This window comes from Strix uralensis, chromosome 5, assembly GCF_047716275.1.
Source record: "Strix uralensis isolate ZFMK-TIS-50842 chromosome 5, bStrUra1, whole genome shotgun sequence".
NCBI classification, from domain to species: Eukaryota; Metazoa; Chordata; class Aves; order Strigiformes; family Strigidae; genus Strix; species Strix uralensis.
In genome coordinates, this window is record NC_133976.1 from 76,588,029 (window position 1) to 76,615,042 (window position 27,014).

Below are 27,014 nucleotides of genomic sequence, written 5' to 3' on the forward strand. Positions count from 1 at the left end.
CCAACCACCTGTTTTAATGTGGCAATTCCAACATTTCATAGACTTCCTTAGCATTACTTCCCAAAAATAAATTTTTACCAAAATCCCAGGTTTTGTGAGATCTATAGATAGGTAAAGTAGACCTAAACTCTTAAAACGCAAGGACAAGTGTGCTTTCATTTTACTTTAATATACAATTGCATTAAAGCAAGAAGCATCTGGTACACAGCACTCAGCCTGCAGTGCTGTAAATGGAACACTGATGACTTCTTTGGGGGGGAAAAAAAAAAAAATGCCATCAAGTTAACATGCATTTCTCAGGACTTTCATTTACATTTTTAACCCCTTTGAGACTAGCCACATCAGCCACTTCCAATGGAAGTACCTTGTGCATAAAAATAGCCAAATGGCTTATTAGTCTGGTGGGGTTAATCAAGTTAATGAGGTCTCATGTGCCTCAAGAGACCCTGATAAGACTGGTAAACACTGGCCCCGTTTGACAGGAATTCTCATTGTACTGCTGCATGGAGCATCTGCTCTCTCATTCTGGGATCACAGAAGAACCGGAGTTTCCGGGGTAACAGCTTCACCTCCACAGGCATAGCTTCATACTCCTCATTATCAATGCCAAAGGATCCCTCAGTGCCCTGTGGGCAGATAACAGTGCTGATCAGGGTTAAACATCGAACACATTATTTTAGCAATGCTATAATAATGATACCTGATTTTTACTAACAGACTACAGTTGAAGACTTAGCTGAGCCTTAACCAAGATGACCCCCCCCTGTGCCTTCCAGGCCATTTGGTCTCAACAAGACAGTGAGAGCTATCTTTCATGGCACATAATATATTAAGAGTCTGTTGCATAAGATGTTACCTCACTTAGTTGCTAATTGGTGATAATTAAATGCTAGGGATCTTTAACGACCCACATTGTTTATACTGAAGGATTCTTTGCTATTGGAACTACAATTATATGCACTTAGATCTTGGTCTGCCAGTGGTGACACAAACTAATCTGCAGCAGTTCCTGTTAAATAACTCCTATTAAATCCATGTTACAAACACCTTTTGGTATTGTTTTACTATATTGATCTGAAACGTGAGATGCAAAGTAATTCATGGGTCAGGAATTGCTCAGTAGTAGAATGTTCTTAAGCGTTTTTCTTTAATACTGATAAAGTCACCAATGATTAAAACCATTCATCAAAATGGCAGGTTGACTTTATCTAAACAACTTTGGTGACTGCTTTGCATGCACTTGACTCAAGGTAGGGCTATGTTACGTGGCTACTCAAACTAGCTCCAAGTGAACTTGCATACCAGAACAGCACAGATTAGAGAAAGTAACACAGGTTCTGGAAGTCAGAGCTACAGCAGTCCACCTGGATCAACATATCCCACTTCTCTGCAAAGCTGGTGAGACTCATCTGAGCAACCTCCAGATCCTTCATCAGAAACAGGTCATGGAGTCGAACAGCACTGCTTTGTGCCGTGCACACATACTCTGAGGATCTTAGCAGCAGCTGCAGTATGAACACCTGATTTTATACCACAACCCTTACTTATGGCTCAGCTGCACTTAACTCCGCACTCCAGAAAATTCTTTCAGAATCACAAAATTACCATGATATGAGTTTGATGCAAGTTAGGATGCTGGCTAATCATGACATCATAATTCATGATTTTCACTTGGTAACGACAGATTTTTTCACCTTTCACCACATTCTAGTCTCCCTTAATATGGAATTACTTTGCCAAATGGTAGATCACTTGAAGATAGAAGTTATCTGAGATTGATTTCATGTCCTTATAAGAACAAGAAACCATCCTCCCCAACGCTGCAATAACAGCCTCTTCATTCTACGAGGCAACAAAAGACTAGCCTAAATTACATAGGTGGACACAGCTTTGGCTTCTTTTTCAGCCTCATCTATTCAAAGTTTTGAGACAGTTCCCTATAGTGATCTGAGCCCCACTGCCTTGTCTGACCCTTCTTGGTCTCAGTAAAGTTTCTATATTTATCTTCTCTACAGCACAATCCCTTCTAGGGCAAAATGTACTCAGGTCTTCAATACTAAGGAGAAGAAGGTGTGCATATGCAATACATGTGAGTAAGAGACCCTTTACAACCACTACTGCTGTCTACATAAAAGGTCTGCCACTCTTTATGGGCAGAATGAAGCTCCCCCTCTGGTTTACAGACCTCTTGGGAAATACCAGTATGTGTTTCCTCGCCAGGGACTTGGTTGCTGCACTGAGGGAGTGTCTCACTGGCAGGGTAATCAACCTCCCAGATTTGGAGTGGGGATTTCTTAATGTGCAGCATCAAGTGATATGAGAAAATAAAAGTGACAGAGTTTTCCAGCTCCCTCAGCTTCTCACCTCTGGAAGCTGCAAGATGCATCTGCTGGCTTGGATGCACTGACTGCCTTCGGGGCACATATGTGGATCACGCATCTTTTGACTTCTGTTCAAACCAAAAGAGAGGTAAGGTAAGGACATAGTTCTCTGGGAAACAGACATCTTTAGGGATGACATGTCATTGTGGGTTGGTAAATCACTATGCATTTGGTAAACTTAGAGGTTATGTATATATACAAATATTTGCGGGTTTAACTGTCAGAAAGTAAAACAGACATTCCCTCTTCTGCTGCAGTCAATACGTATCAGTATGCACTGACAGCCTCCAACCTGCTTCTGTTCTGAGGCTGACTGACTATATTTGAACATACAGTTTCGTATACTGGAACATATAGCACCGTTTTGCACTCCTCACATGCTGAACTGTAAAATTCCTGCAACGACTACCATCTCCTCATATCCCACGCACCCATGTAACTTACCAGCAACCTAAACAACCCTGAGCCAAAAAACCCGATAGAATTATAGTTATATTGAACCACTAAATCACCATCTAAAAACCAAACAAACCCCACCCTGGCTTTTTACATCAACACCAGTCAGCATGATGTTTCTTACCAGCTGCTTTTATATCATTCTTGTGAAGAAACCTTATCATTGTATCCATTCCAAACAATCTATCCATTTTTGCCAGTTACTCTCTCTCTTCCAGTGCCTGTGAGATTCTTATTTACGTACTGTACTCAGGGAAGTGCCACTTTCCTACTTCTGTGGATGTCAAATGGGAGCACATAGAAGGCAGCTGCCTGTCTTAGAAAGCTCATGGTGCAAGTGCCATGTGGTTTTTTTCAAGACTTAGGTTGCTGTCCTGTCACTGGATCGACTGTTAAAGAATAGCACGTTGTGACTCCTTTTCCCAACGTGTGCTGCTGCAGAGTAAGCACAAGCTCTAGGGTACGCTGACCTACCTCTGGCCTCCTGACTGAAAACACACATAACCTTTTGGCTGACGTTTGACAAAGGGTACACCACGCCCCAGGCAGTAACACCTCAGTTTGTGCCCCTCTACAGACAGAAAGCAACACACAAATAGCAAAGGGGACAGCAGAGAGTTACAGTGTTAATATATCACAGCTCTCAAGCACGGCAGAATTACCACACATATTCCTCCGACAGGCAATGCCAGCTGTCTCCAATTTTTCTGTCTGTTCTGTAGACTGATATGAAAGAAGAGTGTATTTAAATATTGCCCAGGAAAAGAAGTCACAAAACCACGTCAGAAACTCCCTATATACCAAGTCTTATATGCCTTAAAGAATGCAAGCACCTCTTAAAATCACAGAAAATCACAGAGAAAGAACATGAGAAGAGAGGGTTGAAACAGGAGATGATAATCAAAGACAAAGGAAGAAAAGCTAAGATGCCAAAGGAAAGGGTAGGGAAGGACAGAAGCAATATTAACTGTGGAAAGTTTGGCTTTAATCAGAAGATTGATGAGTGAAAGTGAGGGAACTAAACATCCTCCCAGCAATATAAATTATAAATCATTGATGGCATGCAATACTGTAAGTTTATACGGTGCTATACAAACAAGCAGCAAGATTCCCCGGGTAAAGGTTAACCTGCTTGAAGTTTAACATACAAGGTTCTAGATACTGCACTCTGGTGAGCAAGTAGATTTTTTTGGTCCACAAAGGTAAATGAGGCTCTATATAGATGCAGTTATGGGGTCAAGGTAAGCACAAAGAGACAAGACATGGAACTAAAGATCAGTCAAAGGAGAATGTTGGTAGAAGAAAACAGACACAACTCCACTTGCAGTGATTGCCTCTCTAGTGGCCCAGTATAAAGGATCAGAAATAATTTGCATTTGATTCCGCTCCTTACTCAAGACAATATGGCAAGGTGAAACAGGAGAAAGACCAAAGCCTAACAGCAACAGTTTCAATTGATGGTTTTATCCCATTCCATGTGCTGAATCACAAAAATACAGGCAGAGAGAGAACCGTAACGCCCACTGCAGATAACACACACAATTTCAACCTAGTTTTCATCTCCAGAAGCGACCAATGTTAAATGATTCAGAGTAATACACTCTAACAAAAAAACCCCAGTCTTCCGCACTGTAGCTGGTAATTGTATTCATGCCCTGGAGTGACAGCTCTCCATACTTCCATATACAGAATCTAAGCTGGCTACCAGGATGTGGATTACTGGTGCTACACTTTCCATCCTCATTCTCCTTCCCTCCAGTACTTCTTAATAAGCACTACAGTGTAACCACTTTATCTTAAACATCAGCTCTACCCTCTCAGAGATGCTCCAGTTTACACAACTTTGATCCACAGCTGGAGGGCACTTCTATACACCTGGGATGACCTACTCCTTCCTTTGAATTCCAACAGCAGTTGCCCTCCAGCATTCTGATGCACGGCTTCCCCCAACACACACTGCCTGAGCCTGCAAGGTAGCTTCCCACTGGATGTGTGATTTCCTCTGCATGAGCCATCAGTTCTGATCAGCTCAGGCCAGTGCCCTCTTCAATATAAAAACCCCTTGATATCTGCACTGGTAAGATATTTTCCCTAAAAACCTTTTCAACCCCCCAAATTTTGGTGGAGTTATGCATTAAAAATGAAGGAAAAAAGAAAGAGCTTCTCCACACATTTCCAAAGACAAACCCTGTTGGTACTAGGCAATGGGGAGACTCTAATAAAGGGCTTTGTTCAAACCTAGCTGCCCAAGGCATTGTGTGGTGGAGAGCTTCCCTGAAGACCCTCATTTTCCCTTGCAAAAACAGGGCTCATTTTTTCTGTTCTGACTCCTCTCTGCAGGACTAACCAGTCCCTCCTGCTGCTCCCCCACCCCATACACCCTTCTTTCTCTTTCTTTGTTACCTACAGAATTTTGGGCACTATTTAATCAAAAGAGCTTGTTTCTTTGAACTTTGCTTGAACAGCAGCTCAAAGCTTTTTGTACTGCCTCTAATTAGCTCTAGCCAGCAGGGCATATTAACTCTCATCAGAGGCTTTTTCTGCATGACAGTGCAGTTGCAGTCAGAAAATGTGTGAAGCATGTCCAGTCCACATGGGAGGCATTCTTTCCAGTGGGTGTACACTCGAAACCTCTCCCTTAAATCACATAAATTCATCCAAATTTTTTCTGCTAGCAAAGTGTTCAACAAGCCAGCATAGCACCTCCTTTGTCTCCCTCCTTTAAGAGGCCAGATTCCTCTTGCTGCTAATGGAAAAATCTCCTCCTCTCCTTCTGTAGCCTTCAAAGCAAAGATTTCAGTCCCAAGCAACCTACGCTCCACGTGGCTTATACAATTTAAAAGCAGTTGCAGGTGGTAACCTGACCTACCACATACACATAGGTCAGAAGATCCTATACCCACTGAGGCTCGTGGGATGCTCAAATAAGGGGTCTGCTGCTGTTATTAGTATCATAAAAAAGACACACATGCAGGAATTATTAGGGTGATGACAAGCAGGTAAAACTGTGCTGAAATCTTTCCACTGATTTCACTAGAGGGAGCTCTAAGACTAGAAAACAGTATTAGCAAATAAGGTAATGCAGAAAAGCACTCCTGGATTTAGTAAGAAAATCTGTTGCTGGTAAAAACTGCACTGAAGATGCAATGTATTTGCTAGTGGGACTATATGGAGGAGCTGGAAAGCACAGCTCAGATTTGTGTCAGGTGAGAGCAGGAGGAACAAGCACACTACAAGACAACATTTCAAGCACAAAGGAAGCAATACACATTCACTTTTTCTTTACATGCTGCTTCTTCATACCTGCAGCCTTCTTACTCCACGTACAAGCAGCATCAATACATTTGTTTAAAGTTCCTGTTTAAATTCACACCTTCCAAAACTTCTTCCAGCTCAGACCTAATTTCTCACCAGAGTTACTGAGTCAAGGGAGCTCTTCTCTTAGAAGCAGGGCCTTGTCAAAAAGTTCAAAAATTCCAGGTACCACTAGTACAAATGTATCAGCTCTGTGACCGATCTCTCAATCAGCAGCTAGAGCTAAAAGATTCTGGGGATAAGTCTATATGGCTGTCTATAAAACTCAGTTATAACAGTATTATACAAGTAGCACCGATCAATAGCAATGGGGAAAAAGACGAAAGGTATAGCAAACTCAGAAGCTAGGAAAAACTTCAGGCAGATTGCTCTGTTTTGTTTCCAGAAAGAGAAAATTACTAAGAATTTTAAAGAACAAAATTAGTAATCCCCATGAAGCATTACTGACTGGTGTCCTTTGTAGTCCTCTGCTTCTGAATTTTGCAGCACAAGATCAGATAAAAACAGCACACTTCTCAGAATTACTGTTCCGATTCAAAGATTCTGTCATCTTTTTGCAGCCTTCCCATACTCACCCTCTGTTTACAAACTGCCCTTTGCTGACAGTATCTGCTTCAATGCAAATATCCATGAAGTCTTCAGTGCGCTATGCAAAAAAAGATTCAGAAATCAAGCAGTTAACATTTCAAAATGCCACACCCATGATACTGCAATATGCTCACAAAATGCCCAGTCCTTTGTCCCACAAAAGGAGGCAGAAGATGCATTTCTGAATTTCATGTTTTTTTCCACTCTCGACTCGAGATTCGGATTATGAATTATAGATAGTAATTTCTCATTAATGACTATTCAACAATAAATACCGCAAGAAGCAAAATGATGATTCACACGTTTGGCTTCTTGTTACATTTCACACACTTATTAAAGACAGTGACAGCAGATCACTTGGGTTTACTTCTGTTCATGAAGATTTCAAATCAATGGGTCTTCCATGAATTTAAGCAATAGTAGAGTGATGCAACATTTGGCCACCAAACACTATAGTAAGAGAATTTTAAACAATACAAACTGGAGGTCAAAGTGTTCTTGATATCATTCCTTTAAACTCCATACTTAGCTTCTTTTCTATTTACAGCCTGCCCTTAAACCAAGTATACAGTAAAGCTTTTGCTGGGAAAGCAACTTTGATTAAGATGCAATTCATTTTTTATTTATTTATTTTAACATTTCTGTCCTGGCAAAAGTCCTAGTGCGGATGCAATCAAAATGACAGAAGTAAAAATACAACTTGTTTTATTTCTTTGCTGTATGTGCAGAGGTAGGCTTGGTACTGAGCTGCACCTGTATGGCTTTATCAGATTCTCTTCAACAGGGCAGCCCAGGCATGAATCTGAAGCAAGCCAGAAGACAGGAGTGGCTGACGATACTCAGCAGATAGACCCTGGTATCGATTTGAGAGAGCTGTTGTTCAGCTCTGATGGCTACAGGGACAATGGCTTCAAGAGTGGGAGATAAAAGGAGTTATAAGGGGGTCCATATCCGTAGAAAAAAAGATGCACTATCAAGGTACTTCCAGCTCTAGAAACACAAAAGTACAACTGCCCCAACATGAACTTGTCCATTTCTCTAGGCTATGCAAGAGACCTGAACACCCTACATCACTTCTTTGTTCAATACCAGTATTAAAGTGCATCTTGAAGGCATAACAGAGGGAAGAAAAAAAACCAACAAAGATGCAAGGGCTAGTCTGCAGCAATGAGATACTTTTTCAGTTCTTGTCAGGTCTGTTTTTATATCACTGACTCCAATCCAGTTCAGCGACCAAAACTGTTCTGTTCAAGTGCCATCTAGAAACAACTAAAAAACCAAATACCCAGATACTAGTCTGTCTAGCTTCTACCTTTACTAGGACACTGGTGGTCCAAATCATAAGCATGGATGAAGAAACTTAAATTTATGTAGTACATTCTAAGATGAAAACAAGAGGAAATTCTAAGATTTCCCTGGTTTGAGTTTATTTGTCTGATCCTACAAAGATAACATACTGATGTAACACAAATTTTCAGGTCTTTAAAGACCCTGAATTCTGAGGAAGAAACACGTTGCAGTAAGTTCAACACCTCCTGTTAATCTGGGTGTAGGTGGCCATGGTTTCCTGCAGCCGTGAGGAAGACATGAAGAGCACCTCACCAGTACGGGATCACTTGTTAGCATTTCCCAGTAAAATTAAAGACTGACATCTATCCAAATAGCTTTCAGAGTAAAAAAGATGCACCAAAACACAGACATAAGCTAAAGACAGGTTTTAAAACAGTGAACGAGCTGCATGAGCATGCTGAGAAGGTTATGACAGGAACAGTTCCCTTGCTCCCTCGGTTCTACTCCTTCAACCACCTGCATCTCCTGTCCTTCAATTCACTGTAGCCCCTGTCCTTTCTCTAGTCCCTGTTCTTTTTAACTCTTCGCTCTGCAAGCCAAAAGAGAGAGAAAAAGCCACAATTCCAGGCTCAACTTCCTTCCAGCACCAGTTGACAAAACAGAATCCCATGGGTCAAGAAGGAAAGCAGTGCCTATTTTGATGCTTTGTTTTCTCCTGGGCAATCCTAAAGCTTCTGTTTGGCTAGTGAAACGTTGTTGTAGAAATTCTTCCTGATCCCACTGCATCCCAGTTTTACATGGGTCTCCAGTGCTTTTACACTGGCTCTGAAACTTTCCCATTCAGGGATTCAGTCATGAGCCCCTCCTTGCATAAGGTAGTAGAGTTTTATTTATATAGACACAAGAATGGGAGTTCAGCAAGAAAGGAAAGCTGTGTGGGCAGCCAGTGTTTGGAATCCAGTTATACTATGGTCTTACGGTCAGATCAAGCTGTCTGTTCCGAGTTGCAATGGAAAGCTCAATGGTGGATAGCTTCAGTTCTTCCCAGTCCTCTGGGGTTACCTCCTGGGGGATTTCTGCAAATCAAGAAGATATCATTAAGTGGAATTTAATTACACAGATCATTATTTCACTGCTATGAAGCAAGAAAAACCAATACCAGCTGCAAAAATCACTCTAACCTATTGTGACCACTAGCTTTGTTTCTTTCAAAAGTCAAAATCTTAAAAAAGGAAAAAGGAGTTTGGGAGTACTGAAGGAAAGAAAAAAATAATCACCAGCATTCACAGAGTAGCAGGCGAGACTATCAAGCACTTTACATGGCAGCCCTGTCAGTCCTTATGCCCAGGGATTGACAGATCTCCTGGGCTAGTATTACAGGAGCATTTAGAAAATACATGAAACACTGCTACCAAAAAAACAGGACTCCAATGTTCAGGATACTGTGGTAACATGCATTTTCTACACGAGGAAACTTCATGGTTTAGTTCTCATAAACAAGTCACTTAGTTCATGCTTCTGTCTACATCACCTCTGCTAGCCAAGAGGGAATGAGAAGGACTTTGCAGCACACCAGATTGTGCAAAATACACCTCCCCTTCCTCCTGCAGTCTGCCAAATGCACTGCTTAGCTAACAACCCAACCCAGGAGAGGTTCACAGAGCACACAGAAGAAAATGTATGGTACAGAAAGACATTTAATGTACTAAGAGAAACTTAAGGCTTCTGCATGGCCCAAGTTTTATTGTTCTATTTTAAGTAACATTTGTTGCTCTGTGTCAGCAACTCTCCCCACCTTGGAACACAAGGGCTGCTCCTCTCTTGCCAGCTCACTATGAAGCCATTCTACAAGAGGAAGATTTCAAGAAGCTTGCCCGTAAGTGCCAAGTATCCCCTATGGAGGCTTCCATAGTAATGGCAAGCAACTGTGAGCCCAGCGAATGCCCTGGGTTCTTTACAACTTTTGCACTTTTGTTTATGAGATGACAAGTACTGGCAGGACTACTCTGTTCCATATGTGGCAGATACCACCATAACTATCTTGACAAAGTCACAGTTTTAATAAATAATAAATAAACAACAATAAGAAGAATAATATAAAAATGAGGGAGGAGAAGAGTAATGCAGAAACACTCCCTCAACTCTGATCTGTTAGAGTAGTAAAGCCTGCCTGTGAGTTTATGCCAAAATACACACACCTCACCTTTTGGACGAGATGACCAGTATAACCAAAGTCGCCTGTAAAGCCTCACATACAAAGGAGGTCTGGATGGTTTCTCCTCTGGCTCTTCTGGAGGTCTCTCAGTTGGACCCAGATACATGAGAGCAGCTTGATGTTTCTGAGGCCATTCCTTGGATTTATATGGAAAGGAAAGACAGAAGATAAAGGGCCTTCTGCTTAGCACCTACCTCTTTATTCTGTTTAGTCCTTTAGCCTATTCTGTGCTCCCAAGTACTCCTGCAGAGCTACCCAGATCCCACCACTGCCTCAGACTACTTTATGGCTCTCCAGCCTCCAGATTCATATGTGACATGACATTTTTGCAGCTTGAAAAAAATCTTTTTCAACCCACAGTTCCCAAGTCTACTAATCTACTCCTTCCCCAAACAGAAGTGAGGTATTTTCCCCTCTATAAGCAGAGAGTAAAGGGATGTTTTCTTTGCTGCTGATGTGTGGCAGGGTGACACGGCTGCTTCTGGCTGGAGGGAACAACCAAAACTGGCAAGGTCAACATTAGTGTTTGAAAGCACAATTGGTTTCTGCATGGTACAAAGGCAACCTCAAAGAGCAACTGCGCAGCGGGGTCTAGTGCAAACAGACAAAGACTACAGTGCTGTGTGCAGCCAAGGGGCACTAAAATCTGCCTGGCCTTTGTTCTTCAACAACTCAAACAATCAAGATCTGACCTTATAGTCAAGTGCTTATAGACAGCAATACAACAGGTCTTAAGGTAAGTCAGGTGAGCTTTATAAAGCATCTGAGGGGGAAAAAAAACCCAAAAAAGAAGTAACACATTATTCTTGGTAATATTTCAGATTCCAGTGCCAGAAGCCGATGGGCTACAGAAGAACCTTAGCTCCTGAAATAGTTCCAGATGCTGACAAAGTTTATTCTCTCTCATTTTGTTTTAAAAATAATTTCTGAAGTGCTCAGAACATAGGACTTATGGAAGGAATCATATGCTTGTTTTTTATACTAAAACAACCCAGTCAAGGACCCACACGTACTTGATACAATTATTTTTCTACGCACAAAACTTTAGAAGTAGTTTTGGATCATACAGCACAGGTTGTTAAGCTAATTTACCTCACACTTCTGAGAGCAAGGAAAGACTCCACTATCACACTTACATAATACACAGGACAAACAGAGATTGCATCAGTAGGGCAATACACGAACAATAAGCATTAATGATTAAAAGCAGCAATGCTGTGATAATTTAAGCCTGTATATTTTAGAAAAGGTGATAACACTCATAACAATGCCCCTGCCAATATCAGAGGTGAGCTCTTTTCCCTTACACTGTTTTCAGCTATAGGTCATCCTGTTTCAAACGACAGCTACAGCAAAACCAGAAAAGATGAAGTGGACAGCAGCAAAGACAGGCTAGGAAGAGATTAAGCTCAACAGGCTGGAGTCATTTCTTATGGAAATTAACAAAATGATAACATAAGAAGCACATAAAGCAATGAATACCACAATTAGGGGAGATCAGGTAGAAACTTTTTTATCTTAATAGCAGAAAAAGTGGGCACTTCTCTTTAACCTTCAGGAGGTCAAACAGATCTTTTTAATGCACAATGAATAGCTCACCAGTGAAATCCACTATCACTGCCACTAACTGAGGCTAAGTACTCAACAAAATGAGAAAGGGCTGGAGAGAAGTGAAAAGCAGGTTTCTACCTGGAATGCCAGCACACAGAATCATCATCTCAAATCTCATGGACACATTACAACTTAATTCCCCTTTACAGGAGCTTCCTATAAAGGAAGCACGGGCACTATCACAGACAGCGTGGCTGGACTGCAGAATCTGATCTACTGTAGCAGCTCCTGGGTATTTCCACAGCCTTTCATGAGGCTTCTTGTATGTTCAGAGAACAGGAAAAGCACGTGAATGAAAATGCCTCACCTTTCATGCAGGTCAAATTTTAATCTTTCCAGGGACAATTTTAAGCAGCAGAGAAGTTTAAGATGAGATATAAGCTATTAATCTTCATGTTCATTTTACTACATATGGAAGCTTGATTATCACCGTGCAGGAGCAGGCTAATTATAGCCACTTCTGCTAGATGAATAAATCAGAATGAAATGTTATCATAAGAAAGACTGTTGAGAAAAGGTGAGAGAGCACTTTAACGATTATCTTCAGCACCACTACTGCTCTCCAGTTTCAAAGGTGGTTACTGGCTCCCCCTGGTGATCTCGCAGCAACAGATCCTTAGTAAAGAATCATTTTTTTTAAGTATTCCTCCTCCCCTTCATCTCTTCAGAAGCTAAGTCTATCAATTGGCAGGTTTCTTAAACAAGTCGACTTTCACTCACATTTTATATTGTTACCAGAACTTGCAGATAAATTATACAAAGCATAGTCAGACTTTTCATTTCCCAACTACAAAAACACTTTTGTTGCAATTACCTTAAATGTACTGAAAAAGTGAGCTGCTTTGGTTTTCAGAGGTCCAAAGTACCAGTACCTGAAAAAAGAACACAGACAGAACTTCTAAGATATCCAGGGGTCGATACTGGGAAAGGGAGAAATCTTGCATGAAGTCAGAGCACACAGCCTTGTTTGCTACTGAAGTTAGTACTCCCCTACAACCTTTAGCTTTAGTGATACTACAAGATAGTTTCTACACATCACCAGCACCTTAGCAGTGACATCGCTTTCCTGAGCTACAGATCACCAAAATGTATAATATCTCAGGAGCAGAATTTTACCTAGTTATGTGACACAACTTGGAATGATTTAAAGGTCTGTGGTCTAACAGCCAGTGGCATGCAACTCCACAATAAGCAATAAAGAATGAGGTTGGAGGAAACAAACAAACAAAAATTAACAGCTTCAGTGACAAAAAGAACAGAGCCAGCAAACATCAATTTGCCCCAAAGGATTCCCAGATCAAAATCAATGTTTCACAAAATAAAAATCCTGCCAGCCATAAAGTATTGTATAGAATCTAAAGATGTGACTATATTTGGGCAGGCTTGGCACATATTTTGATCAGTGTCTTCCACCAAAGAAGGTCAACAAAGAACATTAAACACCATCAGCTCAAGAGTACTGCAGATTTAAGTGTATCATTAGCTTCTAAGGCGTGCAACTGTCACACCGCTCCCATTAAGTCGTGAAATTGTCTGTAAAATAATAAAACCTCAAAAACATAAAACAGCACCATGTCTCCACCAGGACTGTGCTTAGCAGAGGGATAGCCAGACAAATTTCTGGAACTAGGGCTTATGGCTTGACTCCCTTCATAGTAGGTGCCTTCTTTTAAGTATAAGATCAGTTGTACTGGAATACACCAAACGTTCATTTAGCCCAATAACCCATCTCTGATAGGAACCAAAAGTGGATGCTTAGGGAGAAGTATAAAAACAGGACAAGCACACGTGGTCCTTGTCCCATGCACATTCTGAGCACCCATTCATTTGTGGCTGAAGTGCTTTCCAAGCTGGGCACATTTTCCGTGCATGCAAAAACATTCATGCAAGAGAATGACATTTGAAAATGTTCACGCTGTCGCAAATACAAAAGGCACTGTTGTGCCTCCAGCACTGAATCCAAAAGATTCTTACAACAGGGAACTGCTGGAGGAAGAGATGTGAAGGCTGACACTAGGCAAAAAACAGGGCATGCATAGGAAACCTAGTGAGCGTACAGAGAGAGAGAAGTGTACTTCCTTAATCTTGGGGCTGCAATTAGCAGGAGAGCCTGCAGCACAGCCAAGTCAGCACCTACACAAGCTACCAAGCATGTCCCTTGCTTCCCAGGGACAAACACTCTGGCTATTTACTGCATCTCCCCCACTTCATATCATCTCTCAATCCTACTCAAATATCTGCCAGACAGACTACAGAGGTCTGCTACCTTGTTTCCTGACAAAGAGCTCATTCCCAAAACACACGGTATTTCCTTATAGCTGTGCAGCAGAGGCATGTGCTGCCATTCCTCCATAACAGTCTGAGAAGTGAACTGCTTTGGCCCTGCTGCTCCTTCACCAGATAATGCTAGTCATTTGATACACAGACAGTGGCATATTAAATGTCCATTTGGAGAAAGCCCAACAATTATTAGTTTAGCATTCAGAGAACAGCCATTAGACAGCATGGTCCATGCCATTTCTGGCAGGAACTGAAGGGCATTTCTACTGCATCTGATGTCCCTTGTTGGAATTGAGTTACAGAGTCTGCGTGTGTCTTTTCATTGGCAACTGATGAAAAACAATGGCCAATTACTTTACTTAGACTTTACTCAAGGGAGAGCTTTTCCCACTGATACAGTCTGAATAAAGTTCCAAAAGTGGGCATCAGAAGGCAAGCAGAAAGTAAATACTTAAGAACGGGTCAGCAGCAAATACATGTTTCATTTGAAATACATTATGACAAAAATTCTGAAATGTCTTACACTCCCATGTATGTTATGTGAGACCTAACAAGAGCGGGTGCCTCTGCCTGTCAAATGCCTACACTCAAAAAAGACTTCTTTACAAGAGGTGGGTATGTCGTTTTAGGCAACTGATGCTAAAAAAGGTAGAGTTTCAAAAACCAGTATTTTCTTACTTGCTAACTTTAACTCCTGCATCTCTGTAAGATCCCCATCTTAAACCAGTCACTGCAAACACAGGCTGTTCCTTTTCTCCCTGTAAAGAAAAATAAAGATTGCAAAATTGCCTTCTCTTATCTTGTTTCCAACTTTGTTTTTTGCAGCTAGAGAAATATAATTTCTTTATAAAACCTCATTTCTGATTAATCCCAAAAGTGACATTTCACAGAAGAGGTATCATAAATAGCTAACAGCAATAAAGCTAAACAGAATTTAAGCATTATACATTCCATCTGCTCCCAGAGAGGAATATGAGAGGTGAAGTTTTGAAGAGGTTGATTGAGTTTGACTGCACACCCAGCAATAGCCATTTCATTTTGTTGATATTGTCAGCCAAAAGCAAGGAGCTTTGCACAGTGACACTAAGTTCTCGCTGCAGAAATGTCCATTCTACAACACAACAGAAAAATAATATTCAAAAACCATACTGGGCATAGTCAAAAGTCTTCCCATTTCAATTTTTCAGTTTGTAAAAGAAAGCTATTAACTCCACAATACATTCAAATGCATTAAATCAGCTCAGACAGCTATTGTTATCTCTCACCATTTCTACAGAAATACCAGTGTTAGTAAGTTTTGTATTCATCAATACTCCTCAAGTCTCAAAAAAAAGTTGTTCAGGCATTCTAGTGTTTTCTCCAGTTTAGACTACCTGATGCCATAGCATACAGTGGAGAAACAACTGCCACCAGAACTGCTGATATCACAAACCAAAATTCATGACAGCATTACACAGAGGAAAAGCAGTCTGTGTAAACAGAACAACATGAGAATAGGGAAGTTTTAGGAATGTTGGGTGTCAAATAAGCAGATGCTTCTACCTTGATCTGCAAGACATCAAGCGGAACTGTCTCTCCCTTCAGAATGGCCAATGTAGCATTAATAATATGTCTGCAAAACAAACAGGAAAGAAGCAAAGGAAAACAAACAGGAAGGAAAGAAAAGAGTAAGATTTAAAATTACACTTTTTTTTCAGCAAACCCCAATACAAGTCCAGGTGGGGCTTTTTTTCAGCAAACACAATAACCCCAGGGAAAGAACTCTGACAAAGCGCTGCACTTCCTTGAAATCAGAAAGCAAACTGGGTGATGGCAACACAAGACAAAGCCTGAATCCTAACAAACAGCAAAAGACCTGAAAAGCAATAGGAATTCTCAGCCTAAGTTTTTCAGATATTCCTCCTTCTTCAGCTAATCTGGAAGATAGCATGCCAACTCTGTTACTTGCTGTTTTGGATACTTAACACACTAAGGACCCAAATCATGGCTTTATTTTATTGGTGGCAAGTGTAACAACCTGGGAGAGAAAGGGATAGTCATGAGACTGGTCTCAATTCATGTGTCTGGGATTGAATTGCCTTAGTACGTTAATTTGAAGTTTTTAATCAACATAAATCTACCTATCAGCAATGCTCATGTAGTTTTGGTCTCCATTAAGTTGTGGACAATAGCTAAGGCACTTTCTCATTTAAAGTCGTAAAGCATGGCACTCAAGATTTCGTAACCAAAGTGTTCAAGTTCACAGAGAAGTCTATGTTCAGATCTTGAAGCATGTATTTCACTAAAACCCCTTCCTTGTTTTCAAAGTTTGTAAAATTTAAATTCCCCATTGCACACATTTCCAGTGTCTCAGCTGGATAGGGAAAAAAAAAACCCAAAACCAAATGCAGTTTTCAGATTCAGCCCAATATTCATGTGAATCAGGAGGAGAAATGGCCCTTGGCTTCATCAGGATTAGAATACTGAGACAGAGAATAAAGGTGCTCTTCCCTCAGCCCTTTACTCCTAATTCTTATCTTTCTGCAAGACTTCTACCATTCCTATACACCACAGGAAAGACGGTGCTGAAGGAACCAAAGCCCAAATATTTCTTTTTAAAATATCACTTCTGTACTTCTTAAGTCAGGTTCTGTTACTGGTTTGGGTTGTTAAGCAGTCTATTGACCAAATTCCTTTCAAATTCACCAATATGCTGCAGTCTCACCTGCACAGTTCATTACCTTGGGACAAGAAGATCATTCATTTCAAACAGTTTCTTTAGAATGCAAACATAAATTATTATTTTAATCTTAGCTGCTGATTATAGCCTTGTCCATCTTGCCAAGCTTCAAAGCACTTTGGTAGTTTTAATGAAGGATGTTATGCCAGTTGGCTCGTGGGTTTTATGTATGATGGATACCAGCAAGGGTTCCGCAAAGAAGAATGTTAATGAATTACTGGGAGAACCAGAGTGAACAGATTTCAGGAGCAAGGAGGAATATATTCATTAGTATGGGAGGAGAAGATGGGAAAAAATAAAAAGAAATTAAGTGTGGGGAAAAGAAGGATTAGTTTAAGAGTGGACAAAACAATCTCACAACAAATTGAAATACAGGCAACAGATACTGTCAGACTGGATCATATCCAGGATGCTGATAGATAAGATTCAGGTTGTTGGAGAGTTGCCAGCACCAGTCCCAACACAGGGATGGGCAAGAAACCCTGCAGAACTCAGTAATGGGATCCAGTCTTTCCCATAAAGATGTTCTTGTACGCTTTACTTTGCAGGTGCTAACCAGATTATATGCAGAATGGTTTCCAGAATTCTTAAACTAGAGAAGGGACAGAAAGAGAACTTCTTTTTTTTTTTTTTTGTTTTGTCATATCCTTGCTATATCCTTGCCATATCCTTTCTGACTATTCCTAAGAGGCTTGATCCTTTTAATCTTTTTTTTAAAGAAAACCTCTGAGCATCACACGATCACAGAGAAATTAGCCACAGCAAATGATTTCGTGTTCTAATAATACATACATTTCCTTCTTTTAATTTTTAGTCAGTTTTTGGAAGTCATTAACTCAGGCAAGTCCAGAGAATCATCAGGCTCTGCCCAGAGACTGCCAACTTCTATGTAACATAGAAGAAAAAGAAAAGTATCAAGCGAACTGAGAATCACTGCTCCTTGAAAACAAACAAAAAAAGCCCCCATCCAGAAACATGCAATACTTACTGGACTTTGTTCGTGCTCTCAGGGTAGAGCGTGTGGCTCAGAGTGCAGGTCTTTCCAAGAGGTATGAATCCTATAGGAATCTTACTGAAGGCAGCCTGGACACATAAGAAGAGTAAATTAACATTTGCATCAGCTGAACGAAGCTTCCTGTGTGGAGATCACAGCTGTGTCTGAGATCACTCCTTTGGCACTAAGCAGCCAGGCACTTCCTTAAATGAGGCAGTAATACATAATGACTCAGAACATGGCATCCGAATCTGTGAACCCACCACTGCCAACTGGGTACAAAGGAGCACTCTGTAATCATTAAGAGCACTGTTACACACAGGTTGGCAGCCACGTCCTAACTAATGCATGGATTCTGTCAGCAATCTGCCATCTTTCTTAATACTGATGGCATCACAAGCTCTGAATCTCATTTACCATTGCAGAAATCCCCCTCTGATAGAGTAACCTTGCATGGCAAAGAGATTTTCTCAGTTAAGGAAAGGAAATTAATCGATTCCTCTGGCATCCAAATCATGAAGCAGCAGAAGGTCTAATTTTTGGAAGTCACTGACCATGTTATTTTTCTGTACCACAGTTCAGCAAAAGGGCTTGTTGAAGGAGCAAGTTATTACACTATACCTCATAATAAACTGTGCTTCTTGAAGCGTGTCAGCAAATCAATGTAAACTACCATATATCACATTGTACCATCTCCCTCCCTAGGCACTGCTGGTAGCAGCACCACAACACTGCAAATCTGCAACGACTAAGTAATACCCCTCTCGCTTCATGCCCACCCTTTCTCCCTTGCTATCTCTGTGACACCTGCAAGTCTTCACACATCTCAAATACCTTTCTCTCATTTTCTTCAGAATTGTTTTACAGCGTGCAGCCGACAGGCTGTTTGCAGCTCATGCAGTCACGCTCTGCTCCCCTGGCTGCTAGGAACAACGTTTCTGGAATACCCTGCACAGGCTCTTCTTATCCAAGCAACAGTGGTATGACATACCCAAGTAAAAAAGGAAGCAGAACACAGAGTGAGGGGGCTGAACTGTAGATCTCTACTCCTAGGATAGAGTGTTATGAAGGCCAAGAAGAATTCCCTGGCCAAAGACATAAAGTGACACAGTGGCAATACTACAATGCAGTATTCCACCCAAAATAGTGCTGGATGCAGAATTTTCTACTCTACCACAAATCAACCCAAGCTACATCAAGACAGTAAGTCAAAAAACAGAGAAGAAAAACTAGCCAGTAAAGCCTCTGAAACTTTTCTTCCAGTATGTTTAGGTTATAGAGGTCTCAGGGGCCAACTATAATAATATTAAATTTTAAAAAATTGATGTCTCAGGATTGGTACAGCCAGCACCCCTTTAAAAATACTGACTTGGTTGCAGAGTTTCTCTTGTCACACTCAGACAAAGCAACTGCCTAAACAGATGCAATTCTAGCTGCCAAGGATATCATCATAATCTTGTCTGGATCATTTAATTGAGTTTTTGCCAGCTTCTGCCAGAAGGTTTTGGGAACAATGATTCCCTCCTTTCTTCAATAACACTGTCCTCCCTCTTTAAAAAGAAAAATTGCTCTCATTTCCATTTCAGGCGATCCACCTTGAGAGGTTAAAATTTGCTTTCTGCAGCCATCTGCATAGGTAGATATTCACAGCTTGAAAAAATGGCAAAGCAATCATAAAGCAATAGGAGCACAGCCCTAACTGAATTCGGTTTCAAGCCTGTACAAATACAAGAAAAACATGTACTTTTGCCCGATACTTCTGCCAAACAAAGCAGCATACACAGCTGGTCCATGGGTCTTTGAAAGTTGTGCATTTGGCTTCTCCACAATCCCTGCTCTGACGCTGGAAACTTCCCAAAGCTGTGGCTTGGGAGCCACTGCACTCCCTGAGAAAAGGAATGAAGAACAACGGGCAGAATTGCAGGACGCTAGCATGGCTGACTTGCTATGCAACTAGCTGGCTCCAGATTAGTAAGCAACATATCCATAGAAGACAGCTGAGGCTAAGAGATCACAGTGATGCACAAGACACTTCCTCCAAGAAATAAACAAAATTTTAAAAGTGACACTTCCTCACCTCATCTGCTCTGCGGAGAAGTCCAGTTATGACCTGAAAAACATGGGAAATGCTCAGCTCTGAGACTCAGTTACAGTAGAAAGCTACAAAATTCTTACCCACATTTATTCTTTGGAGAAGATTTAAGGAACAGCTACTCTTTTATGGAAGGTGCTACAGTTGCTTACATGGGAAAGGAGGCATGTTCAATGTGCAAACCTGATGGAAATAGCAGTTATGAGTGCACGTGAGCATATCTGGCACCACAACCAATGCCAGCGTAAATGTTTTAACACTGAATAATGCTCTGCATAATGCAAAAATAGCACTGGTCAGTGTGCAATTAACAATAATCAATTATAAGGCCAGGAGAAACTTGCAGATATATTCTGACCACTTTCTCTTAAGGTCACTGCATTTCATTTAGCCATTGCCTCATGAAGCCAGTAGTTAGCATTCCAGGAAATGCTTTAATAAAATACAACCTTCCTTGAAAAATAGAGCATCCCCCAGTTCTGCTGGTAGTTTGCTCCTGTCATTAATCATCTTGACAATAGGCATTTATTAAATACATACGTGGGAGTGATAACAAAGCATGTTAATTTTTAAATTATTTGATTCCCACTTAGCAAAACACACATTCCTCTTGGGGAGTACAGATCAGAATGAACTTTGAAAATTAAACCATTACAGCTACATTACACAGAAAAAGTTAGAATCATGTCTCCTCAAATAATTTTCTCATTCTAGAATAAAATTCTGAAAGATAGTTATGTCACATACTCTTTCTGCTCCCACTCCCATCATTACTTTTAGACTAACAACAACTCGCAGAGTCTTCTTGTCCCCAGAAGATTATAACATTGACGAAAAACACAGATACTAAAATGGACAAATCTCTAGCAATGGTTGTTATGATGTTGCTACATTACACAGACTCAATCTTCTCAGCCTCAGCCTGACTATGATTCTCAACAAACAAGGACAAAGCTCCTGCGGTACCTCTTGTACTGTGCCATCTCCTCCTGCAATAATGATCAGATCTGTGTTTTCCATCAATTCCAGCAGCTTTTTTGCTTGTCCCTCATAATCAGTCTGAAGAAACAGAAATTCAAGCATGAGAACTCAAGTGACTATTTCTAGGATTTCTCTTCTATAGAAAAAAAAGAAACATTTGTCCATTTGCTTAATGGTTATTCTCATATAGGCACACAGTACTGTATATTACTCACATTCACTGAAATGTCTTCAACTTATAAAAACGCGTCTGCTGCCTAATACAATATGTGCAAACACACACACAGACACAGGCTAAACGAGGTAGCAGAGTAAATCTTATTCAAGAGATCTAGACTATCGCAGCAGTAATCATATTTCCAGGCAGTTTTACACTGAAATGAAACCACAAGCAAACCATGCTCTTGCAGATAAAGTCCCAACATCTTTAGCAGACAAAGTGCTGAAGTGCATCTCCTGAAACACAGCATCAGCTGCCTAAAAGGCTACTGCCTGACAACAAGCTGTTGACAACAGGTTTAACAGTAAAGAGTACACTGACTTTATAAACCATCAAAACCATTTTCTGCAAAATGAACGTCTTTTACAGGGACATCTCAGCCTCAGTTACTGGCCCAGCCCTGTTTTACTAACTGGTCAGGTCTGAAGCTACAAAGCATCAGTTTCAAGTCTTGCAAAATAATTATTTCTCTTTGGGTGGGACTATGTATTTTCAATGACCAAAGAAAGGCACTGATAAAAACAGCACTTTAAGACTAATCCTTGTGAAAAAGATTCCAAGACAGAAAGATATATATTAGAGTATTTCGCTGCTAGGACATAGTGACTATTAAACAATCCACATATCACAGCCTCAAAAACCTGCAAAAAGATCATAATCCTTCCGTGTTTACTTCTTGTTCTCTTTCCAAAGAAAGCCTCTCTGCTAATTCACATCATTTAGAGATCAGTTTTCTGGTTTCACGATGGGAATATTGAATTATTTGGGGATACACTGAGATATTTTCAGCATAAAAATAGAAGGTTATTTTTAATTAATCTGAACAGTTCCACTGCACATCAAAGTTCCTCACTTCTGAATTCTGCAAGTTTAGGCAGAATTGACTATTTCAACAGTGATGGGCACGCACCACTAGCCAGCACTCAAATATTTAGAGAGTTTTTTCTCAAACATGAATTATAGAAGGGCTGCTTTAGACAGACAGACAAGCACATGTACTGCTTTAGCAATTAAAAACTCATTACATAGTTTGTAAATTAACTGAGAACTAAAAAGAAAAAGATTAAGTACCGGCTTAATATTTCAGTATTTACTTCTTCCCACAAGATGTCTACAGGACAACTGAGAATTTCAAATGCATCCAGAATTTAATTTCAATTCTTTAAGAGAAGAAAGCAGAGCAGACAATATAACTATATTAGCAGAACCTAACAGTTCTTACCTTAACCACAGTTACATCCAAGCCAGATAAGTGCAAGATTGGAGCAGCATTCTTTTCAAAAAGGTTTCTGGCTTTGCTAGAAATAACAGAGTAAAAACAATTTCAGTAGTGTGGTGGCTAAAAAAATTTAAAAGGAAAGAAGCAAATGAATAACAAGAAGAAATCTACTTAAAAATGAGCATACAATCTACACAATCAGTCACTCAACCTGACAGTCAGGAAAGATGAGATTTGGTTCAAATGTATTACATTTCTAGACTCACATCTCACATGTCAGGTTTTTGTTGCAGTTTTAATAATTGCAGAAGAGGTTATCTAGCTTTCTCCCAAAATAATCAAAACCCCCAACAAAACAAGATCTCCAGAAAGAAATTTATTAGAAAATTAATGACTTACAGAGCACCAGGCTTTAAGACCACAGAGAAGGCTCATTTAGGTTTTCAGAAACATTTTTTTTTTAAATATTTAGTTACATATTATTAAGTAAGTTTAGAAGCAAAATTTTATCTGACCTTTTGTTATACGACTGATGCATTTTCTGTAACTGCATAATAAAATAATTACGCCATTAACTATAAATTGCTTACGACAAGTAGAAACATGAGACTAGAAGTCAGAGACTTAATTTATTAACACTTTGCATTTCCCAGTCATGGGTGTTTTGAACAAAAGCACGTAAGTCCAAGCACTTCCATGTCAGTTATTCTATTCCTTTCATATTGTTACTAACAAGTCCCCGCCCCTCCCCAAGATACAACTGATACAAAGCTTAGCTTATCAGCAAAAACAGACATACATCATATCCAAGATAACTTCAAGTCTTGAAGCAATCAAACCTCTTATTTCTATAGTTTTTGAGGTCGGAGATACATCACATACAAAAGTTTGGACGGAATTCCACATACAAAGGAACAACAAAGGCCAAAACATGGGATAAAAGAAAAATTTAAAATATACATATGTTTAGAAATCATGCTTTCAACTTAAGCATTTAGTTCTATTTCTCGTCCCAATATTTTTGGTCAAATAAAGTTTGGCATAGTTACATAGCACCAGCTCAGCATCAGAGGGAGGCAAAAATGAGCTCAAAAATCTGGCTGGCTTTTATAGTGGATGGCAGAGCAAAAAATACAGAAAGAGTGCCTCACATACGAGTGCAGGGAAGGGGGGATTTTACCCTTTGCAAGCTGCTGGGTTGAGAAACACTGTTGCTTTCTTCAATGGCATACTGGAAGGGATCAGCTGGTTGCCAAAAGCCTAAGAGAAAAAGAGCAGAGTTCAGTTTATCTTTTAAGAACATTGGTAAAACAGTTCAAAATAATGCGTATCTATAAATGTCAATGGGCTTTCAAGTCTCATGACATTCAAATGATGTCCACCTTCAGCCACTGCAGAGGTCTCCTATTCAAAGACCTGCATTCTTAGCAACAGCTCACACCACTGTCGCAAGTACTCTTTAGCTCATTTTTACAATTCCACCACCATTTTGGTTTTGCTTTTGTCAACCTCTGGTTTTCTGCCATGGGCAGAGATCCAGGGAGCTATCCTTGACTCCAAGGTTACTTGATTCTCCTTCCTTATGTAAGTCTCATGCACCTGCCTGTCACCTTCTTTCTGCACCTTTTTCCACTTCTGTACTTAATTTCTTCTCTCCTGCTCATTTTTGTACTTCCTATGCTTAAGTTTTTGAAGATATGAAAGATAATCAGAGAATCTGCCCTGACCTATAAGCAAGTTCACTATTTCTCAGACATTTTTAATTCCTAATGTCTCCATATAAAAATCACTTAATTCCTCTTCAACTTTGAATCCAGTTCTGAATAGGTGCCTTGATTTTAAATTCTTCGGGAGTTACTCCATACAGCCTCTTGTACCTTTTAGCTGTTTGTACCTATTTCCACAGATTTTCAGCACAGGAGAGGCAAGAAAAGGCAAAGCTTCCACGCATGTTATTTCCCACTCTGTAAACCTCCTTTAGGTCACCTAAAGGCATCCTCACTACACCAAATCAAACTGGCATTGAGTACTAGCATGACAACATATTCAGCAGTACCATCCAGAAGCCCCAGAAATAAAGTAGGAACAAAAGACTACTGTGCTGAACAGAAGACAATGTCAGCTGTCCCTGTTTTTTTTTCCCCCTTTACCTTGAAAGTTAATCCCCCTAGCAGGAATTTTTATATTGAAGAAGGTGGACACTGTACACAAAGCAGAGTAGAATTTAGTGATCGTTAGCTGTTTAGATTTGTAATTGCCAACTTTGCTAAGGAAACCTCAATTAAAAGTGTGCAGCTGGCTATGCTGCTTAAAACATTCAAATTTCTTCTTCAAGGAAGAAAAAAGGTAAGAGAAGTTACTGAGAGTAAAGGAATCTTCAATGAAAGGAAACAAATCAATAGCTCTTAAGCTTTCAAAAGTCAGCTGGAAAACAGACCAACTCATTTTATTGCAACTGCCAGGCAGGAATTGGGAAATATAGGGGACCTCTAGCATGTTACAGTGTTAGAAACAATTAATTATTTGCTAGGGGCATGTATTTGCTTGCTCTAAACAACCTAACAAGGCTCATAAAGAATTAATGAGTGATGACATAATCACTTCTTTATGTAATATACCTAGATATTTATGTTATATACAGGGACATTTCTAAAGCAAATGCTGACTTTTAAGACAGGAAATAAAAAAAAATAGTAATGCCACATTCTAGAAGACATTTTTTCACAGCACAACATAAGGAAAGACAACTTAAAGTCAGACATTAAAAATAGTTATTAATATATATATGACGGTATAATTTAGGAAAGCCAATGCCTTTTCCACTTCCTTGTCAAGTGCACACTTGCAGGTATTGCATTTCTGGAATTCTAAGACGACAACCGCTACTTTGCACCTATGCAAAACCCTTTAGACAAAGGCTTTATAATATTTCGTGAATACTAACAGAGAAACCGCATTCCTTTGGAGACGACTACCCCTGCTTCACAGAGACTGAATTGTTTGCCAGCTAAACAGGAACTCTTTAACACACACTGAGAGTTTAGTAACAAGGTCAATCAGCGAGACCACATCTGCAAAGGAAGCCCACAGTCAGCTGACACTGGCTTATTCCAGAGGAGGAGGTGTAAAAGGTTTAAAATATGATAAATGGGTTCCTTATTATAGAATCTTTCTATAATCATTTGCCACTCCAAGGCTGTCATCATAAACTGGTATTTAAATTCGGACATGCACGGTGAAATCTTTGCATGAAGTACTGCTGTAGCGGATACTCTGGCAGGAAGGCAGGCGCCTCATCAATTTGGTACTGTAACAGGCTTAAAAACTTAAAAATCTGATGTAAAAATAATAGGAAAAACCTACCACTTCACTCAGACTAAACTTTTTCTTGGGTGAGTCTGCCTCTGTTTTCTCCCAATACTTATACAGCACTATAAATGCAAGTAGCATTTTCCAAACAGTTACAGATTGTTGTTATTTTGAAGAACAGATCAGACATCTATCGCCTTACTGCTGTATTGCTGCATGTTTTCAAGCAGTATTTGGGACTCACACATCAGTGAGAATGGAAATTACAGCAAGAATTGATTACTAGGCTTTCTGGTTCATTCTTTCTAATGCAGGAGTCTTCTGCAGGATATTTTCTCAGGCTTTAACCACTGAAATTGTAGGAAGCTCTATTGACAGTGTTTTTGCACTTTCATTTATAAGAATAAGCCATAATGGAATAGATCCCATCACTTAATGACTGGAATTAAGAAACAGGAAAGTCAGAATTTCCACAACAGAACTATCTTCTTGTACCAGTCTTTCCTTAGCACTTACACCTTTTTGACAGCATACACACTTAGGTCTTTTAACTTCTCCTTATATATCATTTAATCTGTGCCTTTTTTTTAAATGTTAATTTGGTCAGCATGCTTCAAATACCGAGGTATTAAATTAACTGCTATTTTTGGTGATATAAAAAACTTGTATCATTTTGCTATTATGCAGTAAAATTGAATATTGAAAACATAAAAATCAAGAACAACTGATACTATGAGTTGGAAATGCATTTGACTCCGATGCTGTAAGTATGATTTATGAAAGCAGTATTTTCAGGGAAAGATTTTTCTTATTCTTTCATGAGAGTTCAGTTCCCTTACATCCATTCTGGCATGAAGTTCCATTGCCCAAATCAAGTTGCTGTGAATATCTTTCCCTCAACAGCAGGAAGGCTAAAATTGGGATTATTCAGGTGCACCACAGAAGCAGGGTAATCTCAAGGAAAGTTCTTTAATAAGAAAAATAATTTTCACCATTCTTCTCAGGCCCCAGTACATAGCAATGATGGGAGCAGTGTTATACCCTGCAAAATCTCTAACATCCGGCATGGAGAAGCAGGTTTACAATAAACTTTATTTGCGGGAGGTAGAAAGACTCTTAAAATCCTACAGCACATCACCAAGGTAATGAGAGCCAGTAGGCAGTACCCGTGCAGCGGTGTCACCCATGGGCAGCAGCACCTGCGCCTTTGAAAGACTGCTTATTACAGAAAAGATTTCTTTCTGGGAACACTACAGTATGGGAATGTGTTCATCGCTGGTTGCCCACGCAGGCCACGAAGTACAAAATGCAATAGTCAATATACGCAGAATAACTCTCTCTCTC

The 27,014-nt window shown here is 40.0% G+C and overlaps 1 protein-coding gene across 3 annotated transcripts in view; it reads right to left on the bottom strand.

Moving 5' to 3' along the window:
• Nucleotides 1-148: 148 nt before the first annotated feature.
• AGK (acylglycerol kinase) overlaps nt 149-27,014 on the bottom strand; it is a 36,428-nt gene continuing 9,562 nt past the window's right edge. For all 3 annotated transcript variants that reach the window (XM_074871790.1, XM_074871791.1, XM_074871792.1), the window contains exons 3-15: nt 23,542-23,621; nt 22,365-22,440; nt 20,908-21,000; nt 19,927-19,959; nt 17,844-17,938; nt 15,679-15,748; nt 14,815-14,894; nt 12,671-12,728; nt 10,234-10,381; nt 9,009-9,106; nt 6,728-6,798; nt 2,365-2,449; nt 149-626 (exon numbers count right to left, since the gene is read on the bottom strand). In XM_074871790.1, coding sequence (XP_074727891.1) covers nt 489-626; nt 2,365-2,449; nt 6,728-6,798; nt 9,009-9,106; nt 10,234-10,381; nt 12,671-12,728; nt 14,815-14,894; nt 15,679-15,748; nt 17,844-17,938; nt 19,927-19,959; nt 20,908-21,000; nt 22,365-22,440; nt 23,542-23,621 — 1,125 coding nt within the window. In that variant the 3' untranslated portion in view covers nt 149-488. The remainder of the gene's footprint in view (nt 627-2,364; nt 2,450-6,727; nt 6,799-9,008; nt 9,107-10,233; nt 10,382-12,670; nt 12,729-14,814; nt 14,895-15,678; nt 15,749-17,843; nt 17,939-19,926; nt 19,960-20,907; nt 21,001-22,364; nt 22,441-23,541; nt 23,622-27,014) is intronic.